Here is a 24,417-nt window from a genome sequence, read left to right on the forward strand (position 1 = left end):
GGCTGCAACATACGGACGGTGATCTCGTCATTCAGCAGGACAACGCACCGGCCCACTGCTCTAGGATCGCGGCAGACTAGTTTTATGAGCACTTCTCTGATCTGGCAACTCTTTCCTGGCCATCACGGACTTCAATCCTGTCGAACACATCTGTGTTCGCTGCGACGCTACGGAACAATGCCTTCGGACTGTGGACACTCTTCCGACCAACCTGCAGGCTCTGTGGCAGACGTTGCAGCAAATATGGATCGAGATGCCACAACAACATTTCAGGCGCCTCGTGAAGTCCATGCTGTGCTGGGCAGCCACCGTGTGAAGATGGTGCTACACGGTATTAGGCAGGTGTATCTAACTCAAATGTGATCAGTGTAACTTTTACCCTCCTTAGATATACGGCACATCGAGGATTGGGCGATATAACTTTATACAACAATAAATAATCCATGTTCAAAAGTGAGAATAATTTTGTACAGTTATTTCAGATAAATTCGAGTTTGATGCCGTTGTTTTGTTGTTCTAATCCACGTCGAAAATCTATGTACAAATAAATTCAGTTTGCACAATAGACAGACAGGTATTAAGATATCAATTATTGTAAAATATGAAGAGGTTTCATTATAACCATTGTTATTTTATTTCGTCTCTTTTTGGCCTACTAAACATATCATCATCATCATAGCTGTTCTGCAATTATTGGCAGGTCACTTGCTGCAACTAAGAAGTTTCGATGTATGGTAATCCTCAGCTAGTTTCTTCGTCTTGACGTAGCAATTTTCTATTTTAATACCTTTCTTCAACTGGTCTCCTTCGCCCCTCTCTCTCTCTTTCCTTCCACCATACCCTCTAGCACGTCCCTCATAATACAGTTCTTCCTTAGCTAATGTCCCAACCAGTTCCCCATTCTCCTCTTAATTACATCTAACTTCTTCTTTCCTCTCTTACCGCTACTATTTTTAACAGTTTCTCATTCGTTTTCCATTCAACCACGCTAATCCTCTCCTTGCTCCATACAAACTTTTCGAAAGCCTCCAATTTTTTTCTTCGCTTTTGGGTAATGTCTATATTTCTGCCCCTTAGACTACATATTGGATTAGTAAAACAAAATATGAATATTGAATTGGAAGTTTGTACATTACAAAGATTAACTAATCGTGACTGAAAAGAAAAAACTGACACCTTTAGAGTGTAAAAATAATTTTGTAATTCATGGTATTTCAGTTACCTCTGCCGTCATGATTTTCTTTCATGAGTCTCACGGGCAGCCTCCCCAGTTTGGGAACCAGTGGTGTATTAGATCTGTTAAAAATATGAAGAAATCAGCAAATGTTGTGATTTGTCTTGTAAGTAGTGAAGCGTGGGCACCCATTTAAAAAAAAGAAATAAAGGTCGTCGCCTATGTTGTACACTATCACCATACTCACACGATGTTAAACTATATTACATTTAAAAACATATATTGTAATTTCATTACTACTGGCGCGTTATAGAAGTTATTATCCCTTATATCCAAAGCAAAATTTACCTATGAAAATCATTTGATTTCTTAAAAGCAACACTTGCAAGCAAGACCAAGACCAAGGGTTCCGATGCAAGACCAAGACCAAGACTAAGACTGGATGTGTAAGACCAAGACCAAGGTCACCCGGGTCTTGGTCTTGCTCTCGTCCTTGCATGCGCTCATTATCATCACTAAGTATGATGCTTTTAGACTTACATTATTAACCTGTAGAAAGTACATATTGTATTAAAAAAGTACTCTTAACTCAATTTCGACCAAAAAGTGATTGAGCATAGTCTACCTCTGAAGTATATATATATATATATATATATATATATATATATATATATATATATATATATATATATATATATATATATATATGCAGGGTGTCTCAAAAGTCCCCTGATATAGGGTAACTGTTATTATTAGAGTTACAACAAAATGTAAGAGGGAAACCCGTTTCCAGTGTTTTCAATCTAAAGTGAAATTATTTTTTAAATCGGGCGAAGTGTTTGGGCTGTACACTGTTTATACGCCCAATGTTAAATGAAAATGCAACCTGGGCCTACAACATAAACTGAATGAGGGCATGTTTGAAGTCGAGGCTGGCCATCGACACGTTAGCGTAAAAGACAGTGATTTCATTTGCTTATGTTGTAGATTCAGGTAAATGTCAACGTTGCATTTTCATTTAGCATTGGTCGCATAAAGAGTGTACAGCACAAACGGCTTGCCCGATTTAAAAAATTACTTCACTTTAGTATGAAAATATCATATTTGGAAACTGTATACCCCTCTTACATTTTGTTGTAACTCTCATAATAACAGAATTATCCTGTGTCACGGGACTTTTGAGACATCCTGTATATAACGTTTACTGGGTAAGGTAGGGTAAAAATCGTTCCAAAATTTATCGAAAGTCGTACAACGAAAAAAAAAGTGTTTTTGATTATTCAATCCTTCATGTTCCAGCAGAATTTCGAAAATTAATACAAAAGAAATCCGACAGAAAGTTAAGAATCACTTGTCGTGGCGAGTGAGAGAAAATAGATATAGATAGCTCGAAAAAAGATACACATATTATTATGTATATACTTATATAATATGTATGTCCATGTTTCGCAAGTAAGTTTCAGTCAATATAAAATTCCAACGTAATTAGTTTTCTCGAATAAAGATCACATACACCACTGAGAGCTCAGGAATAAGCTTAATCTATGTTTATATGCTTACGTAATACATTGCGAACTTACGAACTTCTATAAAAAGCAGAATGTATTTAAAGTGAGACGTGAACTATGCGAAACATCGGACTTTGAATTAACTTGTTTGGTGATCCAACCCGAGACTACATATAGCAAAGATGAGTGCCGTAGCTCCCACTACAAGGTTCAGGAAGTTCGTGTTATAAAGTGATGTGAAACGGTAATAAAGCATTTCATCAATTTGAAACAAAATATATTATGGTAATAATTTACCCTATTTGTTAAGATAATGAACGTTGTATTCTATTTTTAAAATGACAGTCAAAGCAGAATATATTGGATAATCTATATATATAAAAGAGAACGTACAAATCCTTTGTCCGCTCATCACGCTAATACGGCTGAACCAATTTCTTTTATTTTTGGGGGGTTATTAGGATTTGGACCCTAGATGGTTTTTATCATATCACTTTAATTTTCAATTACCAGTGTCTTGAGATAATTGACCATTCAGGTGTCCATTACGTACAAATCCTTTGTTAGTTCACCATAGGTATAAAAATAAACGTATTTATATGCAACCCGCATGACCGTGTCACTCGGCGGGTTAACATACATGACAGGCGTTATAATGGTTTTTATCATATCACTTGAAAGCGAAAAAGTAAAAATTATCTAAGTAACAAAGTTTATTGCGTTCGGGGGTGACCGCAGCGAAGCGGGGCGGGTTAACATAAATGACAGGCGATATAATGTTAACATTTACTGCAATCTTCTATGGTTTTTATCATATCACTTGAAAGCGAAAAAGTAAAAATTATCTAAGTAACAAAGTTTATTGCGTTCCGGGGTGACCGCAGCGAAGCGGGGTGAACGCTGCTAGTAAATGATAAATTGAAAAATTTCAATTTCGGTACGATTAAATATACTCGTTCTGCGTTATCCGTTAGGAGCTATTGAACAAATCTGAGTCAAAGGAAGGAAATTAACTACTATATGGTACTGAAGTTAATTTATTATATTTTAATTGTATATACTGTACTAAGGCTGTATGAGACAAAGTCTGTTGCTGAAAGTGAAATATGGGTTAGTATTAAGGTTTTATCCCAGGTATGACATACCACTGATGATTGAACCTGGAACATACACATGGAAAGCATTAGCGGTAGCAAAGTAGCTATGAAGAGGTACGCCATACCGTAATTCTAAGTCAAGAATGAAGGCAAAAATAAGCGGAAACGACCAAAGATGTCCAAACTCATGAGGTCGGCGCTCACGAGTTCAGAACTCACGCTCGCTCGACTTCAACCTCATGAAGTGAGCGTGAGATCAGACTGGTTATGTGAGCGTGAGGTCAGACTGGTGATGTGAGCGTGAGGTCAGGCTGTTGATGTGAGCATGAGGTCAGACTTGTGAGGTGAGCGTGAGGTCGAAATGGGTTTTTGAGCGTGAGGTCGAAATGAGTTTGTGAGCGTGAGGTTGAGTGAGGTTGGATCAAAGTAGACACCTGGTTCTTCCAATAGCAGAGAGAACTATATTGTAATTCGAAAACACTGTAAATTTTTGTTCTGTACACAAAAGCTTCTTTTTCCCTATCTGAAGATAACACCTGCTGTTAATCGACCATAGGTAAGCAGGGACTATCTTTGGTCCCCGGCCTTTTTTTTTCATTGGCCAACCTGGGATAGATGTTTTAGTGTCTTTGTCATCAGGTATTTCTTAGAAGGAAATAGAAGATAATTATGGAATGTCTTGATGTTTTGTTGGCACACTGGAGTATTTGGCCTCGAAATCCGTCAAGAATAGTCATAATTTAGTATCATAAAATAATCGATTAAAGTAAATTGTTTTGTATTTACCTACATTTTTAACGATACATTATCGCCAAAACTGGTTTGAATATTTTCCTTTGTCCTTTTAACTATAAGTTGCTTTTGTGATTCCGCTTGCCATTGTTTAATAGGAATTTTGTAGGCTAAGTCAGTGTTTTATTTACGAATTTTCTAGACGGGAGTGGAATCTTGAATCTTGGGCTAGAAGTTAACGACATAAGAATTGCAGCCCTCCCTCGGCCGAGGGGAGCCCATCTCTCCAACTACTTGGGCGCAATTTTCCCCCGAATATACTCTTGGCCCCTAAAACAGAGTGCTTAAATTCTTAGCGAGATTCCCCCTCCCCAATGAGTTTCCACACTGGTTTGCATGTCGAATACATTGCAGGCTGCATCACTTGGTAGCCCGTGTCCATTCTTTCTAAACAGGATTATTCTATACACTATTTTCTTCCACCTTCCGTCGAAATTTTATCCTTTCAAGCCCCAAAGAATACATTCATTCACCTTCATATTTGCCGTTCTTAAAAGGAAAATTATAGTATAATTAAAAGTGTGATTCTGTCATTTTGAAAGAAAATATGCTCTCCCCCGAAAAACAGTCTAACAGGTGCAACCAACGCCCTAAAAGCAGCCTGTGGGCACTCCTGCTTGATCCAAATAGAAAATAGAATTTACATATTTTCTGAACGAGTATTTGAGAGACATTATTGCATCTTGTTAAGTATATAGAATTTCATATCCATCGACTATTTACTTGGAAATGAAATTCATATAGTTAGCAAGTAATTGTTTTTGCATAAATATAACTACGCAAAACAGCCATAAATAAATATTTTGTATTACTGGGGTAAATGTGCCAGTCCTCGACCACTTAATTCATTTTCATATAATCATTAATCGTTGTTCAGAGAGCGGAACAACTTAGGAGGATGCAACTAGCTCACGTGTGTTCCTAAAGCTATATTTCATCTATATTTTTTCCAAAACTGATATAACTTATACCGTTTATGTAATATTAGTTGGACAAACACCTATGATTGATTTAATTTTATGTTCGACCAGGGCCGGATTTTTTGCTTTGCCGCCCCTAGGCCCAAAAGCGTTTAGCGCTCCCCTCTCCCTGTCGATGAACAAAATTTTAACAATACAAAACAATCATATAGAAAAGCTTATTTTATAAATATCTTCGTTTTTGTACAAATTTTACTGCATTTTCACTTTGTATCCTGTAAAGAAAGATTTGAATTGTTGCAAATTCATTTTTTAAGTATATTTACAGAGAATGATTAATTTGAGTTTTACAACGGAGTTAGTTCAATAATACAAGAAATTCGTTTCGAATTTTCCACTGTACGCAACAGTTTTAATATTGAAACTACCGAGAGTGTCTAAAATGACCAGAATAACTGTTAATGACCAGAATAAGGTGGCAGATGTCGAGGGTCACATGCGAAAGAGAACTTAGGAGAGGGGGCGAAGCGCATCATACGGACCGGCCTCTATGCAAATGTCTACTGCAAGTATAAGGTTAAAGTTTAACTTAACTTCGACCAATGATTTCAAGCCATAGATTTGCAAAATCAATTCTTGGAGAGCTTCATCTTTAATTATTATTATTATTATTGTTATTATTATTATTATTGTTATTATTATTATTATTGAACTGACTTCTTTTGGGGGGCGCGGTGGCTCAGTGGTAGAGCGTTCACCTTTGGTGCGTAGGGAGCCGGCATTGATCCTAGCCCCCGCCAAGTGAACTATGTGGTGGACAAACACCGTATGCGTGGGTTTTTTCCCAATTTATTAATTCCGCCCCATTTCATTCATTCTTTCATCATCATCGTCTCCTTTAGCCTAACCGGCATAATCGTGGCACGTAAAACTCAGATTTCATTCCGTAGGCTATTCTCGAAATAAGAATGTTGATGTGTTTTTTTTTTACCTTCGACTTCACAGTATACTCTTACTTATGATATATTTTATAGGTAGATTTCTTTTTTATTACTGCTGCAATCAGCATAACATGTTTATAAATACGCAATCGAACACTGTATCCTTCAGCAATAGAATTATTGAATATGTGAGCATTACTGATGAAACCATAAAATAGTTCATTTCAACCCAGGATCCGAAATCGTTTGAAAATGGTGTGGTGAAGGAAGTTCGTCTTATTTGTCTGAACATCTTCATTACAATTATATTTTCATTTTAAGGTATACCCGCCGACAAATTTTGGTGGGGGAAATGCATGATTAAAATTTTAGTGGGAAAAATTCCCTCCCCCCGGATTTCGCACCCTGTTTCAACCACTTCCGGTTTATGCAGAAGATTGTCGCACGAGATTGAATGTATTCCTTTAATGCTGAATCCATTCCTGGAAACTGTTTGTCGTCCCCGAAAACCAACGGAAACCGAAACCGAGAAAAAAAGGAATCAACATCGTCCGTCTGATCATTATCGAAAACGATTGAAATATTTGAAATGATCTTTCGAATATGATTAACTCTGGACTCAACCTAGGATTTTATCATACGAGTTTCTTTAAAATTTGTACTCTAAGGTAGTGGGAGTTAAAATATGATAAAATTAATTAGTCAGGAAGAATAAACTAGGCAGGTGCGAACATACGGGGGTGGTCCACCGGGTCCGGACACCCCCTCCCAAAAAAAAATCGTAACTCAACAGAGATGTAAACAGTTTTGTAGTAAAACTATGGTTGCTTAGAAGAAAAGATTAATATAGCCCAATAATTTAGTCGTACATTTCCTTTTCTTATAAGAACAGTCCAATTCTATTAGTTTTCCTCAGGATATAGGTCTGCACATAAGAATTACTTGTTTTTGGGGGGAGGAGGTATAGAATAACATCAGTTAATTAAAAATAGACTTGGTATCTTATAGTATTAGGCCCGCTCCAAAACTTGTACCCCTCCCAACGATAATTTCTGAGTGCGCACCTGAAACTAGGTTTTATATATACAAAGCGTTTTCGAAAATTCCACTTATAAAAGTGTCAGAGGTTATATTTCTAAAATATCTTAAGTTCCCATTTTATATTCATAAAATGTCCAGAGTTATGAAACATTTGAAACGTTTGAAATGAATTTTTGAACATGATTAGCACTTGGGTCGACTTTTTGTTATCAACTCGTTTTGAGTGAAAAATGGATCGTAGGCGCGGATACAGAGACTATATTTCTTGAGAAGAATGAAAGCTTCTTTGTAGCAAACGCATTTTTTAACATGGGTCGGAGTCGGACTGAGATTTTTCTTTTTCACTTATTAGATAGTGTATTGTTTCTTCCCCATTATTTGTATATGTACCATTTGTTCTTTTTAGAGTTGAGAGTGTGGTAGGTGTTTTACTTATAATTGTACAGTTTACCCAAGGGATCTAGGTTTAAATTATTTTCAATGTGTTTTCCAGCTGTTTTTCTTTGATTCTATCATTTTATTTTAGTATTTTTTTTAAACTCTATATTTATTTAATCTGTTTCATCTTAAATTACTTTCTGTTATATGTTGATAAAGTTTCCTAGCTTTACGCGTTTTTCTTTTCACGTCTTCTATTTCACTGGTCCGGAAGGTTTCTGTTTTACTCTCTAATCGTTTGGTTGTCTTTTTTTCCTTTTGTTGAGTTTCTAATTGCTAATTTTTTCTATCTTCTATTTTCTCTGCTAATTCATCTAAGTTGCTCTCTTCTTGTATCTGCGGTACATTTATCGGAGATGTATGGGTTTAGGACGCAACATCCTTTTGAAAACCTAGTTTTCCTAGAATTCCTTCCGTGCTGGCAAAACTGTGGCCACTAAACTGTATTAGATGACGTGATAGACGTCTGTATATAAGATCTAACTTTATATTGTACTACAAAACGATAATTTGATATATAACTGAAAACTATACAAATAGTCCGCTTTCAACCCTTAGAGCGTAGATCATTTGCCCACTGGTTTTTAGTAAAGATTTTGTGTACCAAATTTCACCATCCTGACATAATCCACTTGTCATATATCCTAGCTTTGGCCTACAATTTACATAAGTTCGACTACTCATAGGATCCTCATTGCAGTCCGAGGCAATAGTAACTTCAGTACAAAATTTAATTTCAAACGATTTGCTCGTTTCCTGGCCTAATGAAAGGAGCTGGATTTGAAATTTACGTACTGTGAAGTAATACACAGATCTTTTTCCTTTTCTTGGGAATACAGTGTTTCCCAAAACACTAGTACACGACGCAGTTAATTTTGAATGATAAGCATGCGTAATAAGTTATCTCTCTCTAAGAAGGGTGACTCGTGAGATGATATTTTTTGACGAATATTTCTAATTCTGTTCTTCTTATCATACCCATTTCAATGAAAGGAAGATGATAAAAACTGAGGTGAAGGTAGACAACCGAGATATTAGAAAATTCATTTCAAAAAATTCAACCGCCTTCCCTTTATAATGTAAATTATAACACGTTTCTTTCATTTTTTAAATATAGAGTGGGTCATTTATCTTGACACGTTCTTTAAACTTTAAAGTAATAAACAATAAACACTGAACTTTTTCGCAATGCAAATAATACCCGAGAGACGTTGTTTGACATACCCGGCGATAGTAGTGTTGAAAACCAAGTATAGAATTTTCTTTTCGTTCAATGTCGTCATGAGTATATTACAAATTTAAATTCTATGTGCTAACCGGATTGTAGAATAGCAGAGTTGTTTTCCGGTGTGCAAGATGAAGACATTACAGCTTAAAAACCTATGAAATTCGAAATGCTTGTAACAGTAATAACACAAAGGAGACGAACGGGGCACTACATTTGCTCATTATCCTAGCGCCGAATTTTATATTCATAATTACATTTCTTATAAATAGGTGAAAAGTTACGAGGAATTGATAACTCGACGTTTCTCAAAATGTTTTATTTCGAAAAAGCACCTACAATTGTATCACATTTAACAACGTAGATATATTTCAATGGCTCTGAGGATCGTTATGTGGATTAAAATTTTAATATATCAGAACAGTCAGAGAATAGTAAAATCAAATATATCAAAACAATCCGAGGATACAAAAATACCAGCAGTTTATGTTACACTGCAAAATTTTAAATTTGTTATAACCTTCCTTTGTTCCCTTGTGATTATAGTAACTGTCTCTGGTAGTTGTAATTGCAACAATTTCCCGCATTGACTAAAGTTTCTGTCACTTAAATTAACAATGTTATTTATAAATATATTAATTGACTTCCTACGTCCATTTTCACCTATAAAATCATGTTCATTCCATACTGTAACATATTCACCTTGGTGCGTACTTGAGTTAATCTGATTTCCAATTTTAAAATCTAAACACAATGGATTCTCCTCTGTGGAGAATATAAGTGCTACGGAAAACACTCGATTGTTGTAAATTCCATATTTCTACGACATATCATGTAATAGTTCCATAGTATGAGATTTCAGTTCATCACGAAATATGTACGAGTGCTTGAGAATAGGAATGGGCAGTGGGAATATTCCCGCTGGGAAGGAAAATATAAAATGTGAATATTCCCTGTTTTTTCCTTGGCATATAAATTCCCGGGAAGGAATTTATTTTCATTACTTTATCCTCCAAATTAGAAGAACCATGTGTCTAATTACTTTATTTTCATTTATTATTATTCTAGGTTTTAAATAATATGGAGATTAAAAAAAAAACTTTTGACAGTACTTTAAATAACTAATATGATATTTTAAGTACCATTTCTATTTGCACTAAAGAGTAGCAAAGTACTAATTTAGAAATGATGAAAAGGAACCAGTTTGTAAAGTAATGTATAAATTATGTAGAAGCAGAGATGAAGTACAATTAATACACCCCGAAACATCGTTAGTAATAGACGTCGGTGTCTCCTCTCTCTGACTCGACTTCTCTTACATGTGAAATAACGCATAAAATTTCAAGAAATAGGTAGGAAGAAAGGTCGTGTGTTTCAATGTTAGGTGCTACATTATAACACTAGGTCAATATCTTGCAAATATTGTGAACATAAGAATGTATGCGCAACTTGTAAATTATTCATTCTAGCTTTGGAAAATTCAAGATTACTAATAAGACGACAACTGACCAAAGCAGTATATATATATTTTTTAAGATCATATATTTGTGTATATATTTTAAGATTATGCACAAATATATAATCTTAAAATATCTATATTGCTTTAGTCAATTGGAGTTCTATTAGTAATGTATGCGCAAGTGTGTCTTCTGAGACATGATGAAACATGTGTGTTCTGACAGTAACCCAACCTAATTTGTTTATAACATATAAAAATTTAATATATTTATAATAACAATATTAGAATCAAGTTTAGAAAATCCACTTACATCTAAATTTGAATTGTTTAGCGGTGTAAAAGTATGTGGAAGTACTATACCATTTTTTCCACATATTTACTTGCATAGAACATATTGTAAGTAAATAGACATTTATGGCTATTCTCTAAATATAATAACATATTGTTCAGAATATAATGTTTGAAAATAATCTGGACACAACAGTAATAATTAGCGGTGATAAGGAACGAGTTATCCTATGAAATCATATTATACTAATAGAATTCAATTTTCTTTGTGATTGTACATAAATTTCCGGAATATTACCCATCACTACTTGGGAACCCCTCATATTTTAGATGCAAAAGAAGTATAATACAAAATAAATATCTTCCTATTAGTGCTGTATTTTATAACAACGCTTGCATTTTTGTGAAGTTTCATATTATATATTTCCATTTCGTGTTTATTCAACTTTTTGCAGATTCCGTAAACATATTCCTTCTAGAAGAGCACATACGTTCATTACACCAATGGAAAATATTTCTCATTTTGGTAAGGAACCTCGTACTAACAAGGAGGTTTACAAGGGAATCTCTCGATCACATTTGCCAACACAAGTGTTAATACATACTGCAGAAAATTCTTGTACGTTCCAAGAGTGCAAAAATGAATGTATTAATAGTTCAAATTCGGCTGCACACATCGTAATACATACTGGTAAGAGAACTCACACGCGTGAAGAGTGTGGAAGCAGATTTACTCATCGTGGAAAGTTGGCAAGACACATGTTAATACGTAAGGGTGAAAAACCGCAAAGAAGCCAAAAGTGTGTAAAGGGATTTACTCGATCTGGAAATTTGAAAGCACACATGTTGATACATACGGGTGAAAAGTCGCACAGATGCCAAGAATGCGGAAAGGGATTTACTAGTCAAGGAAATTTGGCAACACACATGTTAATACATACAAATGAAAAACCTCACACGTGCCAAGAATGTGGAAAGGGATTTTCTCAGCGTGGAAATTTGGCAAGACACGTGTTAATACATACAAGTGAAAAACCTCACACGTGCCAAGAATGTGGAAAGGGATTTTCTGACCCTAGTAACTTGCGAACACACATGTTAATACATACGGAAAAAAAACCCATACATGCCAAGAGTGCGGAAAGGGATTTACTAGACATGAACATTTGCAAACACACATGTTAATACATACAAATGAAAAACCTCACACGTGCCAAGAGTGCGAAAAAAGATTTACTAGACATAGAAATTTGGCAGCACACATGTTAATACATACAAATGAAAAACCTTACACGTGCCAAGAGTGCGGAAAAAGATTTTATGAACGTGGACATTTGGCAACACACATGTTAAACCATACAAATGAAAAACCTCACACGTGCCAAGAGTGCGGAAAGAGATTTACTAGACATGGAAATTTGGCAACACACATGTTAATACATACAAATGAAAAACCTTACACGTGTCAAGAATGTGGAAAGGGATTTTCTCAACGTGGAAATTTGGCAAGACACGTGTTAATACATACAAGTGAAAAACCTCACACGTGCCAAGAATGTGGAAAGGGATTTTCTGACCCTAGTAACTTGCGAACACACATGTTAATACATTCAAATGCAAAACCTCACACATGCCAAGAATGTGGAAAGGGATTTTTTCAGCGTGGAAATTTGGCGACACACATGTTAACACATACGGGTGAAAAGCCCCACACATGCCAAGAATGTGGAAAGGGATTTTCGCAACGTGGAAATTTGGCGACACACATGTTAACACATTAGGGTGAAAAATCCCACACTTGCCAAGAATGTGGAAAGGGATTTTCTCAACGTGGAAACTTGGGCACACACATGTTATTACATACGGGCGAAAACCCACACGTGCCTAGAATGCGGAAAGAGATTTACTAGACGTGGAGATTTGGCAGCACACATGTTAATACATAGGAACGAAAAACTTCACACGTGCCAAGACTGTGGAAAGAGATTTTCTCAACGTAAAAAATTGGGAAAACACGTTAATACTTACGGCGAAAAACCCCACAGGTGTCGAGAATTCGGAAAAGGATTTACTTAAAGTGGAAATTTGTCAACACACATATTAATACATAAAGGTGAAAAACTCACTCGTGCCTAGAATGCGGGAAGAGATTTACTGGACGCAAAAATTTCGCGTCACATGTTTATTTATTTACCCCACAGTACAAGCTCCAGTTACGGGAGGCTTACACAAAGTATATTTGTATACATATTATGCAGAAACACTAAAATACAAAAAAAAAAAAAAACACAAATACGAAAATTAAATGAAAAAGACATAAATTTAAACAAAACAAAATATCCATACCCTTTCTAAGAATGTAACATCTAAAAAGCTTCGCTTTTTAATTCTACAAAAACTAAGTAAAAATAAATTTAAAAGTTCACTTGATGTTAATAAAATCATTATCTACCCATTTACAAATAAAACATTTTATCAAATGAGTTATGAAATATTTTACCTTTTTTAAAACTTGTCTAATTTCTTCTTAAAATTTTTGATATTTTGGCTAAAATCCAAATCTTTTTTTTTTTTTTTTTTTGTCGAAATCATTAAACTATACTTCGAACATATATAAGTGGCTAATTTCTATACATTTCTGTTCTGGTTAACACAATAAAATAGACCTCTACTTCTTAAATGATTTTTCTTTACATTGTAACTAACAATGTAAAAAGGAAATGTTTTGTATTACTCCATTTATGATTTCATAAAGAAATAGTTCAAAATATTTTCTCCTGTTAGTTACAAATATAAAGTCACTCTTTCAATAGTGCAATATACAGTATTTTATTTTCATAGGCAGACATATTGTATTTTTTAAAATATAACCATCTTAAAAATTTCTTTTAAATTTGTTCGAGCTGTCCCTGGAGAATTTTCTTGTATGGATTCCATATAAGAGAGCAATATTTTAACTTTGATCTAACCATAGTATTGTAAATTGCAATAATGGTATACAATTTATGAACATATTTTGAATTTGTAATTACAAACCCTAATCATTTATACGCATCTTTCATAATGTTTCGTGTATGGTCATGAAATGACAAATAAAAATTCATTGTAACTCCCAGGTCTCTTATTGTATATACTCTTGATATAGCATAACCATTAATTGTATATGTACGTCTTTCATTGTCTGTTTTACTTACATACCTCAAGTAGTAACACATTCTAAAATTCAATGGGAGGTCATTATGTACACTCCAATTGTATATAGTAGTTACATCATCTTGTAGTAGCAACGTATCTTCGTAACTATTAATTTCTTTATATACTTTGATATTATCAGCATATAGGAGACATTTTGAACTTTTAATTTTGGTCGGAAGGTCGTCTATAAACAACAAGGAAAATAAGGTCCCAAATTTGATCCTTGTGGAACTCCCGAGTTCACATTATATTTAAAAGATTCTACATACTTATATATTACATACTGTTTCCTATTACTAAGATACGAAGCCACAAGATTTAACATTTCACTAGACATACCAAAGCTAGAAAGTTTTCGTAATATCTCATGGTTAATTTTATCAAAATCTTTAGCAAAATCTATATATATAGTATCCACGTGTATTTTTCTATGAAATGCATCATAAACATTCTGAGTAAAATTTATTAAGTTAGTTAATGTTTATCTACACGGGTTGAAATCATGTTGGTCTTCAGAAACAAAACATTTGGTATGATTAAAATACGCATATATATTATTTGCCCTAATATTTTTGCAGGTGCACATATTATGCTTACAGGTCTATAATTTCCTTCTCCCGACTTATAAATTTTACAGACTCTTGTATAGGGACACAGAATGGGAAATGATTGTGTCTTCAGGATTAGATTGTAGATTGTACATAAAGGATACATCAATATTTCAGAGCAAGCCTTAAGTACATATTGTCATGTCCACTTGCCCTTTTGGGTTTTAGTTTTTTTATTGCTGCTTTATATTCATCTATCTTTATGGCATATAACACTAACGAATTATTTACGTTCATTTTGCTAGATTCACATATGCTGTAATATGCTTTGTTCTCAGAATACACTGAACTAAAATATGTTGCAAAACCATCAGCTATATTTTTATCATCATATATATCTTATTATTTAATGTCATTGGTTGATTTATAGAAGAAGACATTTCTTTTTTATTTTTAATAAATTTCCAGTATGCATTTGCATTCCCTATAATATTATCTAACATTTCCCTTACGTACTCTTTATATGCTTTATTCAGCATTATTTCTAATCGTTTCCGGTATTCATTATACAACATTGTGTTATATTCAGATTGTTTTTTGTGTTTTCTATAATATTCCTTTAGCCTAATAATATTCAGTATATCCTTATTGAACCAACAAGGAAATGTTTTACTTGAGTTCGTTTTCCTTTTGGGTACGGTTATGCTAAAATTTTCTTTTATTGCTTTATTAAACTGCTCTACAGCTATATCTACATTATCAATTCTCTCCAAAAATGATCAATCCATTTCCCGAAATATTTCATACATTTTTAAAAAATCCGTTTTTTGAAAGTTATACCTGTACGCTGAACTATTTTTCGTGTACCGGTAATCTTTATTTTTATGAAAGTTTACTTCGATTATTAATGGAGGATGATGTTCATCTGGTCGAACTATTGGTGAGTCGTCTTTAGTTACTAAAATATTTTGTCTTAAATTTGTTAAAATAAAATCCAAACTTCTTCCATTTTTTTCTTAACATTATTAATCGATCTTAAATTATAAAAAATCATAAAATTATCAAGTGCTCTATAACTTGGTCCTTGAAGATGTAGATCGCATTCGACACCCGTAATTAAAGGAAGATTAAAATCACCTGTTATAATAAAACTACTATTATGAAATGGTACATTATTTTCGAATGAATTGAAAAAAATAATATAATCCTCTACCCTAGATCCTGGAGTAAAATACACAATGAAATTATAATAGTATTTTCCTTGAAAATTCACCCGTACACAAAGATTTTCTAATTTGTCATTCAGTGTACATCTACAGGTACTATATTTGTTTTTTATTACAATTAGAGCACCTCTTCTTCTATCTTAACACCTCTATCCCGTCTATATACTGTATAGTTATTACTAAATATCTCGCCATCATAAATACTATCATTTAACCATGTTTCTGTTACCAATATAATATCATACTCTTTGAAGGACGTATTAGCTAAAAAAAATCATTTGTTTTAGTCCTTAATCCCCTAACATTCTGATAATAAATTCTGACTTCATTTGTCTCTTAAATTTAGTACAACTTCTCAATATCTTCAATCGCTTTTATTACAATTACATTATTATCATTAAGATTTTTCTTTAATTTAATTGATGCAGCATAATCCACCAGCAAATATGCAAAATTCCTGTCACGTTTTAATTTTCTAGCTTGACCAAACAAACTCTTGCGGTAAAGAGTAAGGCTATGATTTATATACACAACTTCACTAGATGAAAAACCCAAACGTCTTGCGTTTAGATTTCTTTTTACCTTTCTCCTTTGCATGAGCCTATCTTTGCCCGTTCGCCTCAAAAACCTTAGAATAATTCCCCCTGCGCTCTGGTTTGAAAGTTTTTTTTAACCTATCACACACGTCGATCATTTCGTTCGTTATTTCCATGTCTAAGGCCCTACTAATGTTTTTTACTGTTTCACACACATCTTCATTAGTCTTTTCAGGTACACCTTATATTTCCACTTTATTTCTTCTTCCTTATTGATCTAATTCTTCAACTTTCACCTGTGTGTATTTCAACTGTTTTTTTAATTGTAAATTTTCTTCCTTTAATGTATCTATTTTCTCCATGCATTTTTTAATTGTTTCAAATTGTTGTTTTATTAAATTAGCACTCTCATCTAGCTTTTCATGTACAACGTCCAATGACTTTTCTAAATCTTGTTCGCTTTCACGGTTTGCTTTTTTGAGTTCTGTAAGATCATTGCTTAACTTTTCTACAAGTTGGTAAATATCTTGTAATGATGGACACGCTGTTAAAGGAGGTGGTTCGCTGTAAAGGCTAGTACGTCTTTTTTTCGCACAACCTTTACATCGCCATGTTTTATTTTCCGATTTCATAAACTGAACATCCTCATCTTTAAGTTGAGTTCATTTTATGTGCCAGAAATTAAAGCAGTCACCACATTCAATTTTAGAAATTACATCCTGTCTAGAAGTAAATTTCATACACTCTCCGCAAAAACTCATATTTAATCGGTATAAACTGTATTGATTGTACCCCGTATTGAAACAGAAAATAGAGATTGCAGCACTGACAAAATCGTTCGTCTTTTGTTTGTTTACATTGCACTGTTCAGGTTAAACTATCGTACTTTTAAGTTTATCCTTTTTCCTTGAGCATATATAATATAACGTAAAGTAGAGCGTCGATTATCCGAAGTAATTGGGGGACATGGGTGTTCGGAAAACTGGTTTGTTCTGATAATCGAACTGTACATATTTATTTGCCAAAAAGAAGTACTGTACAGTAAATTTATTCATAAAACCAGGCATCTCTTTAAGTATTGCAAAGTAACGTACAAAGGCAACTTTAGTAGGAATATATAGTATGTGGTACGTGTACATGGCGCAGCTGTTGCTGTGAACAGCTTTGATACTGCCGCTACTTCTACAGCCAGTGCCAAACCGACAGAAGTGTGCTGATTGTTGAAACACAGCGACTGACGGCTTGGCCGGTCAGCAGCGCTTTATCATTAACACAAAATTTACAAGGTGGGGTAAAGGACTAATACATATGCTGCAACAATATTTAATTTCCCTGTAACTTTTTACCAATTGCGCGTAAATCAAAATTAACGTCACCATTGTTCTTCTGATTAAATTTGCGCCTTAAATCATGTATCACATGACCCTATTCCTATTTTTAAAACTTAACCTTAATTCGAAATAACGGATTTCAAGATGGCCGCCGTCAGGTATACCCTTACTATATGACTTCCCACTAGTACTAATATGTACCCATATATTAGTTATTCACCTTTTGTCGTTACAAGACGTCTTACAGAGCTTTTACCTCCAACTGTATGAAGACTATTCTGTACTTCCATGTGATGTTCTGGTAACTGTATCTCCTAAACCCCTGGAGCTTCGCGCCTACATCTTCACTGAAATACTGACCACAGTTCGTACTACCTTTTCATATGTGGCTCAGTCAGCAACTCGATTCACCCAAACGTAAGGTTTACTTGACAGTGCGGCGACTACTGTGGAAACTTGGTTTGGGAGTGAGGGGGATGATGGACGGTAGGGTTGGAGAGTAACAGGTGTGAGCGAGTACACAGTTCGGTTATGCGATCGTTCGGTTGACCAACGTTCGGATAATCGACGCTCTACTGTATTATATAAATATAATCACGGTTACTTACAAAGTCCTGTGCATGCTATATTTAGAAGCGAAACTCACTTAATCACTTCATACAATATAAATTCAAGGGAGCACAATCCACCACTGCTTTATTCTCTCATTGCAGAGTTTCAGATTCTGTGAACGAATAGGGTGAAAAATCCCACACGTGCCAAGAATGTGGAAAGGGATTTTGTCAACGTAGAAACTTGGCAACACACATGTTAATACATACGGGTGAAAAACGCACTGGTACCTAGAATGGGGAAAGCGATTTACTGGACGCGAAAATTTGGTGAAACTCATGTTAACGCATCAGGTGAAATATCCCACACGTGCCAAGAATGTAGCAAGGGATTTTCTCAACGTAGAAACTTGGCAACACACATTTTAATACATATGGGCGAAAGTTTCCACACGTGCCAAGAATGCGAAAAGGGATTTAGTAGACGTGGAAATTTGGCAGCACTTGTTATTATATAAGAACGAAAAAAACCTCACAGGTTCCAAGAATGTGCTAAGGGATTTTTTCAACGTGGAAATTGGACAAGACACCTCTGAATACATATAGTTGCAAAACCTCACACATGCCAACAGTGTCGTAAGAAGTTTACTCAAAGTTCAAGTTTGGCAAGTCACATGTTAATACATATCGGTGTAAAAGCCCGCTGGTGCCAAAACGCGGAGAGACATTTACTGGACGTGGAAATTTAGCAACACACATGTTAATACACATGGGTGAAAAATCCCAGAGGTGCCAAGAATGCGGAAAGGGATTTACTGGACGTGGAAATTTTGCGAGACACATTAACGCATTCGCGTGAAAAATCCCAGAGATGCCAATATTGTGGCAAGGGATTTACACTACCTAGACATTTGGTAACACATGTTAATACAGACGAAAGAAATATCTTATACGTGCCAACAATGCGGAAAGGGATTTAATCGACATGGAGATTTGCCAAAACACATGTTAATCCATACGGGTGTAAAACTCCACTTATGCCAGCAGTGCGGAGAGAGGTTTGCTAGCAGTTCAAGTTTGGATTTACAGAACCTGGAAATCTGGCAGCACATGTTAATACATACTGGTAAAAATCATCCACACGTACCAAGAGTGTGGAAAGGAATTTACTCAATCTGGAAGTTTGGCAGCACTAGGGATGGGACTTGGGTATTTACCCAATGGGTAGATAAATAAAAATTGGGTAAATACCGAAATTTTATTTATCTACCCAATTGGGTATTTATTACAAACTGCAAAATTACCTAATAAGAATACATAGTGGGTATTAAAATTGCAGAATAAAATCTTCCACATTCAAATGTGTTTAAAGAAAGACGCAACCCTTATACACTGGAAACTCATAATTTATTTCTTGTAACATTGCTTCGAACAATTCCTTTTCTAATTAAGTTCAGTGCTGCTACTGATTTTGAGAGTAGACATGCCTCTTATCTTACTTGAATTGCCTAAGATTTCTGTTATTCATGGAGAGAAAAAACTGAAAATTTGTAGAAATAAAAGTAGTATTTGGAGCGCGTATTATGTACGAAGTGATAAATCAGTAAACTGCAAGTACTGTGGTAAAAACTATAAACACACAAATGTAAATGAAATGTAAGATCATTTGAGTAAATGTTTTAAGTGTTCTGAAAGTCCAAAGAAAACAATTTTAAAAGGTTTACAAGTGAAAAATTTGTTTGATTGCTGGCAAAATACTGGGACAGAACAAGTGAATGAAAGTGAACAACCTACGTCAAGTTGTAGCAACAATAAAAGGATTGATGACTCTTTAATAACGAGGGTGGCTGATAAAACTTTGATGCCGTTTCAGATCTGAAAGGTTCCCCCATCAATTAACAATGTTCATCTAGTAGCATTACAACTTTTATGGATACAATGAGAGCTGATGAAAACGTAAGTATCCTATATATGCATACCGTATCACATGTAAGTTAATGAGTTAATGAGCTCATACACACATCACATGTCAAGTTACGTTCTGGGTTGGACGATAAGGGAGTAGTTTGCTGGCTTGCAGGATAAGTTGTCTCAAAGTTCAGATAAAAACTGCAAAGACAGTTAACTATTTATGTAATAAATTCAACAATTATTTTCTTATATATGACATTGCATTTACCATAGCCCAGCGCAAGTGTTTCTATTTTATTTTATAATTTAAGGACATGCCATATGACGTTGTAAAACAAGTCGAAAAACGATGCCTGAAAAGGGGTTGGTAAAACAATTTACAAGTATTTTCAAATAGCTTATATTTTGCAAAATAATGGCCACATAGTCAAATAAGTGAAAAATTTAAGGAAAAACTTGATACCCAGTTTAATGAAATATAAACACAACTGTGGGTAGAGCTACAAAATTCGAAGTATCTAAATCTTCTATGTGACGGTTGGAGTATGATTGTAATGAGAGAATAATCAACCTCAATATTACAAACCCCCATCCAATATTTGTTCATTTTATCAACTTGATGTCATTGGAAAAGTTCTTTGTTCTCCCTGGTGATAATGCAGCAAATATGAGAAAACTTTTTCTCTTGTCCAAGAAAAATATCTCCAATTATAACCATTGTTATTTAAAATACACACCTTGAACCTTGTCTGCAGTGGTATTTTGAAGTGTTCTTCAATCTCTTGAAAGTCAGAAAGCTACAAAAGTCACTCTACAGAACTTCGCTGTTCATGAAACCAATGCAAGATATACAACATTCATCAAGGACCACAAACCAAGGTTGCCTGATAATGAGGTTTACTGGATGACAATCGAAAAGCTAATATATGTTCTTAAGCAAATAGTGTTCTGGATAAATGTATTAGAATGAGATGAATGTAACAAACCTGTTGTCAAAGAAATCTAAGAACAATTAAGAAAGGGTGTTCCCGAACTCCCATTGTCCAAAACAGAAGAAACTAATATTCTTAATAATTTCGAAAGCAGAAAAACTACAGCACTACAACCGATTCACTATGCCGCAGCTTTGCTAGATCCATCATCGCAGGGACTTGTCTCCAGAACAACATGTCGATGGATTGAAGTTCATATACAAGGTTGCAGAGAACATGGGAACAGATCTTGTAAATGTTATAAAAGATTTCGCACATTACAAGGCAAAGAAATTTTTGGGGCAGGAAGTTCATTTGGACAAGTTCTGGTGAAATGAACCCAGTAATTTGGTGGCAGCGTTTGTGTGGAAGGACCCATTATCTAAAGTCGCACAGCGGATATTAACAGCATCGGTATCATCAGCCACCACAGAAAGATCCTTCAGTACCTACTCAAAAACTCACACTAAGTGAAGGAATAGACTGACTGCTTCCAGAGCCGGAAAAATTACACATCTAGCTTAAAACTGGAAGCTGCATCACCAGGAACAGAAGGCAAAAGCATAAAGAGACTTAGAAGGCTGTTCAGTCAGAGCAGCAGAAAAACTTAGAAAATAAGTTATCGGGAGATGCAAGTTCATCACACTTGAAATGCACCATGATACCAAGAAAAAAGAGAACCCTTGAGGAACACAGTGACAGTGACACTTTTTCCGTGTGTGAGATAGATGGAGACATTACCAGCGACGATTCCATATATTCGTTTCATGTACCCGATGAATCTGATGAGTAATCTTGGTAGAAATGCCATCTCATAACGAGATAAAGTTTTGCCCTTATGTGTATAGAATATTTCGAGAACGTTACTAAGTTCTGAATGTTCTGTAATTATTTTGTGCTTTTATTAGCTTGATGCTGCCAATTGAGGTGTTCGAAACCAGAGAAAACTGTGAATTCTGAGTCCCCATATTTACTCCTACTTCTACTATGTTCCATTTGTAGTTTTAAAGTATGTACGATGTAGCGATGTAAGTACGATTTCAAGTCTCGTCGCCCATAGTCACTTACAGAATGTAAATTAAAAGAAAAGCACTTATCCGCGTTCCATGTAATTGTTTAGTTTGTTTATTCGCAGAAAAAATAAATGTAGTCTTTTCCAGAGTCATCAGTTCTTAAAAATATGTTGTTTGGAATAGTATCACAAGAAGAACGACCACATAACTCATTTCTATTAATAAAAATAATAAATTTAATACCTTTTGGCATTTGTTCTGTCTTCGACTGCATCTAATGTTACTTTTTCATAATTTTTATCTGCTGCTCAAGAACGTCTGTATTACCACGTTCCAGTGGAGAAATAGGGACAACATCCAGAAAAAAAAATCCTTTTTTTTTTATTAAAAACATTTTAAAAGAGAGACATTAAAAATTTTAGTAAACAATAACAAGAATATAAAACAAACACAATAACTGGAAGAGAATTATTCGCAAAACTATTAGTAGCCACTGCACAGAAAATCTAAGTCTTTGAGTGACGTCACAGTAAAAGAAACAGAAGAAATAGGTTCTTCAACGAAAATATATCTTAGCGTCCTCATTATAAGATGGATAGAAAGCGGTGACCGAGTTTAGAAATATCAAAAATAATATTTTGGTCAAACTGGAATAGGATACAGGGCTATAACGTAGTTGGGACAAAATTACGGTTTGTAATGTGAAACAGAATTGAGATGGTTTATAACGACTTGTTTCGGTTCATTCGAAGACCAGTACGATTCAGACCCATTCGTGAGCTGGAACTTTCCGACAGTCTATCGTGCTTCATAATCCGCGAAGTCCCATCCATGGTCTGTAGGGCAAGTAAATAATCAGCTCCGAGACTTATCTCCCCTAGCTGAATTAACTTACGGCCAAAGTGTACTTGTGTCAAGACACTTTGTGTAATCGCGAATTTTACTCGTCGTTACATTTTATTTTATAGTGTAGGAATGGTTGTAATTATGTAAGTACAATAAATCGTATATTACAAGTATGCATAGCTGATTAATTAAAATAGTGCAGGATATAGTTAACTAGGTTTCATTATGACGTTGGCCAGGTGTATTCTGAAGTAGCAAGGACGCTTACTATCGCTTTCTCTCGAAATTCGTCTTCATGGCGAATGACTCTTTGGATACATTTATAATTACGTTCTCTTATGTTCATGTTGCATATTAGTGCTGTCATTCTAGGTTGAATGTTTTGTGATTTGGACAGCACGATCCTAAAACCCAGGATCTTTGATACTTTATACTACCGCTCTTATGATTAGTGTTGTAAAAAAACGTTTTTTTTTCTGTGAAGTTTTTTTTTCAATAAAAACATCGTTCTTTTTCACGTTTTTTTTCAAATGTCCTTTTTTTTCTGGCAACTATTATTTATTGATTTATGTTGCAGATTATTGAAATAATCAACAGAACTTGAGTCGAAGCCCTTGTAACTTACAAATCGTTTGTTTAACTTTGTACCAATACGAGCAAAATTGTGTAATTATTTCTTTCGGACCCAGGTCATTTTTGGCGTTTTCCTATATTTTCAGTTAGTGACTTATTGCTCAAAAACCATTGATTTGATTGATATGGTTAAGGCCTTGTTTTCTAGAAAATGGATGTGGCTATTTTTTGGTGTAAGTTTTATTGCAGTGTTACTAACGGGCGGGAAATTATTGAGGGAAATGTAGGGGTGAAAATTTACAAAAAAATTCCCTAACTGAATTTCAAAATTTTTTGTATCTAGCACCACTGCTGCTATATGGGTTCAAGTGACCTAAAAAAATTCTTTGGTATCTTGACAAGGTACAGTGAAATCCTGAAGTCGCTGTCTTCCATTCAAAGAGGGAAAGAAAAAATTATCTGTCATCATACACATGAAATTTCGATACCTTTTACGCCTCAGAAGCAAAAATCAACAGATATGCCGGGGCTACAGCTTCTCTAATTATCCTATTGAAACTTTTTATGGTGCGCTGTGTAGGCCAAAGAGGAAGCTTTAAGTAGCGGTACGTTTGTTTCAAAGTAGCCAATAAGAGGGTAATTATAGAGGGGGAAAGGAAATTTTCCGAATTTTTCACCTAAAATCGGAAATTAATTGTTTTGGCTAGAAACACTGCCATCAGACAAACAAAAGCTATCAGAAAGTAAACCTTAGTACTCCAAGAATATATCCTACAACTATCATGGCCATATCTAATAAAGTAAGCATGGTATTAAAACAATATCTTAATCTA

The 24,417-nt window shown here is 34.7% G+C and overlaps 1 protein-coding gene across 10 annotated transcripts in view; it reads left to right on the top strand.

Annotated features, from left to right (window-relative positions):
• LOC145667987 (uncharacterized) overlaps positions 1-24,417 on the top strand; it is a 216,756-nt gene that overhangs the window by 53,612 nt on the left and 138,727 nt on the right. For 3 of the 10 annotated variants that reach the window (XM_081735419.1, XM_081735418.1, XM_081735420.1), the window contains exon 4: positions 11,339-11,472. The exons of 5 other annotated variants lie outside the window; for them this stretch is intronic. Coding sequence is in view for 2 of the 5 variants with exons in the window: in XM_081735424.1 (XP_081591550.1) it covers positions 18,433-18,462 (30 nt within the window). In the remaining 3 variants the exon portion in view is untranslated. Of the gene's footprint in view, positions 1-11,338; positions 11,477-18,432; positions 23,422-24,417 lie in introns of those variants that run through there. 2 more of the 10 variants (XM_081735424.1, XM_081735427.1) reach the window with 2 other exon arrangements.

This window comes from Thermobia domestica, chromosome 13 (genome assembly GCF_964235325.1).
Source record: "Thermobia domestica chromosome 13, izTheDome1.hap1.1, whole genome shotgun sequence".
Lineage (NCBI taxonomy): Eukaryota > Metazoa > Arthropoda > Insecta > Zygentoma > Lepismatidae > Thermobia > Thermobia domestica.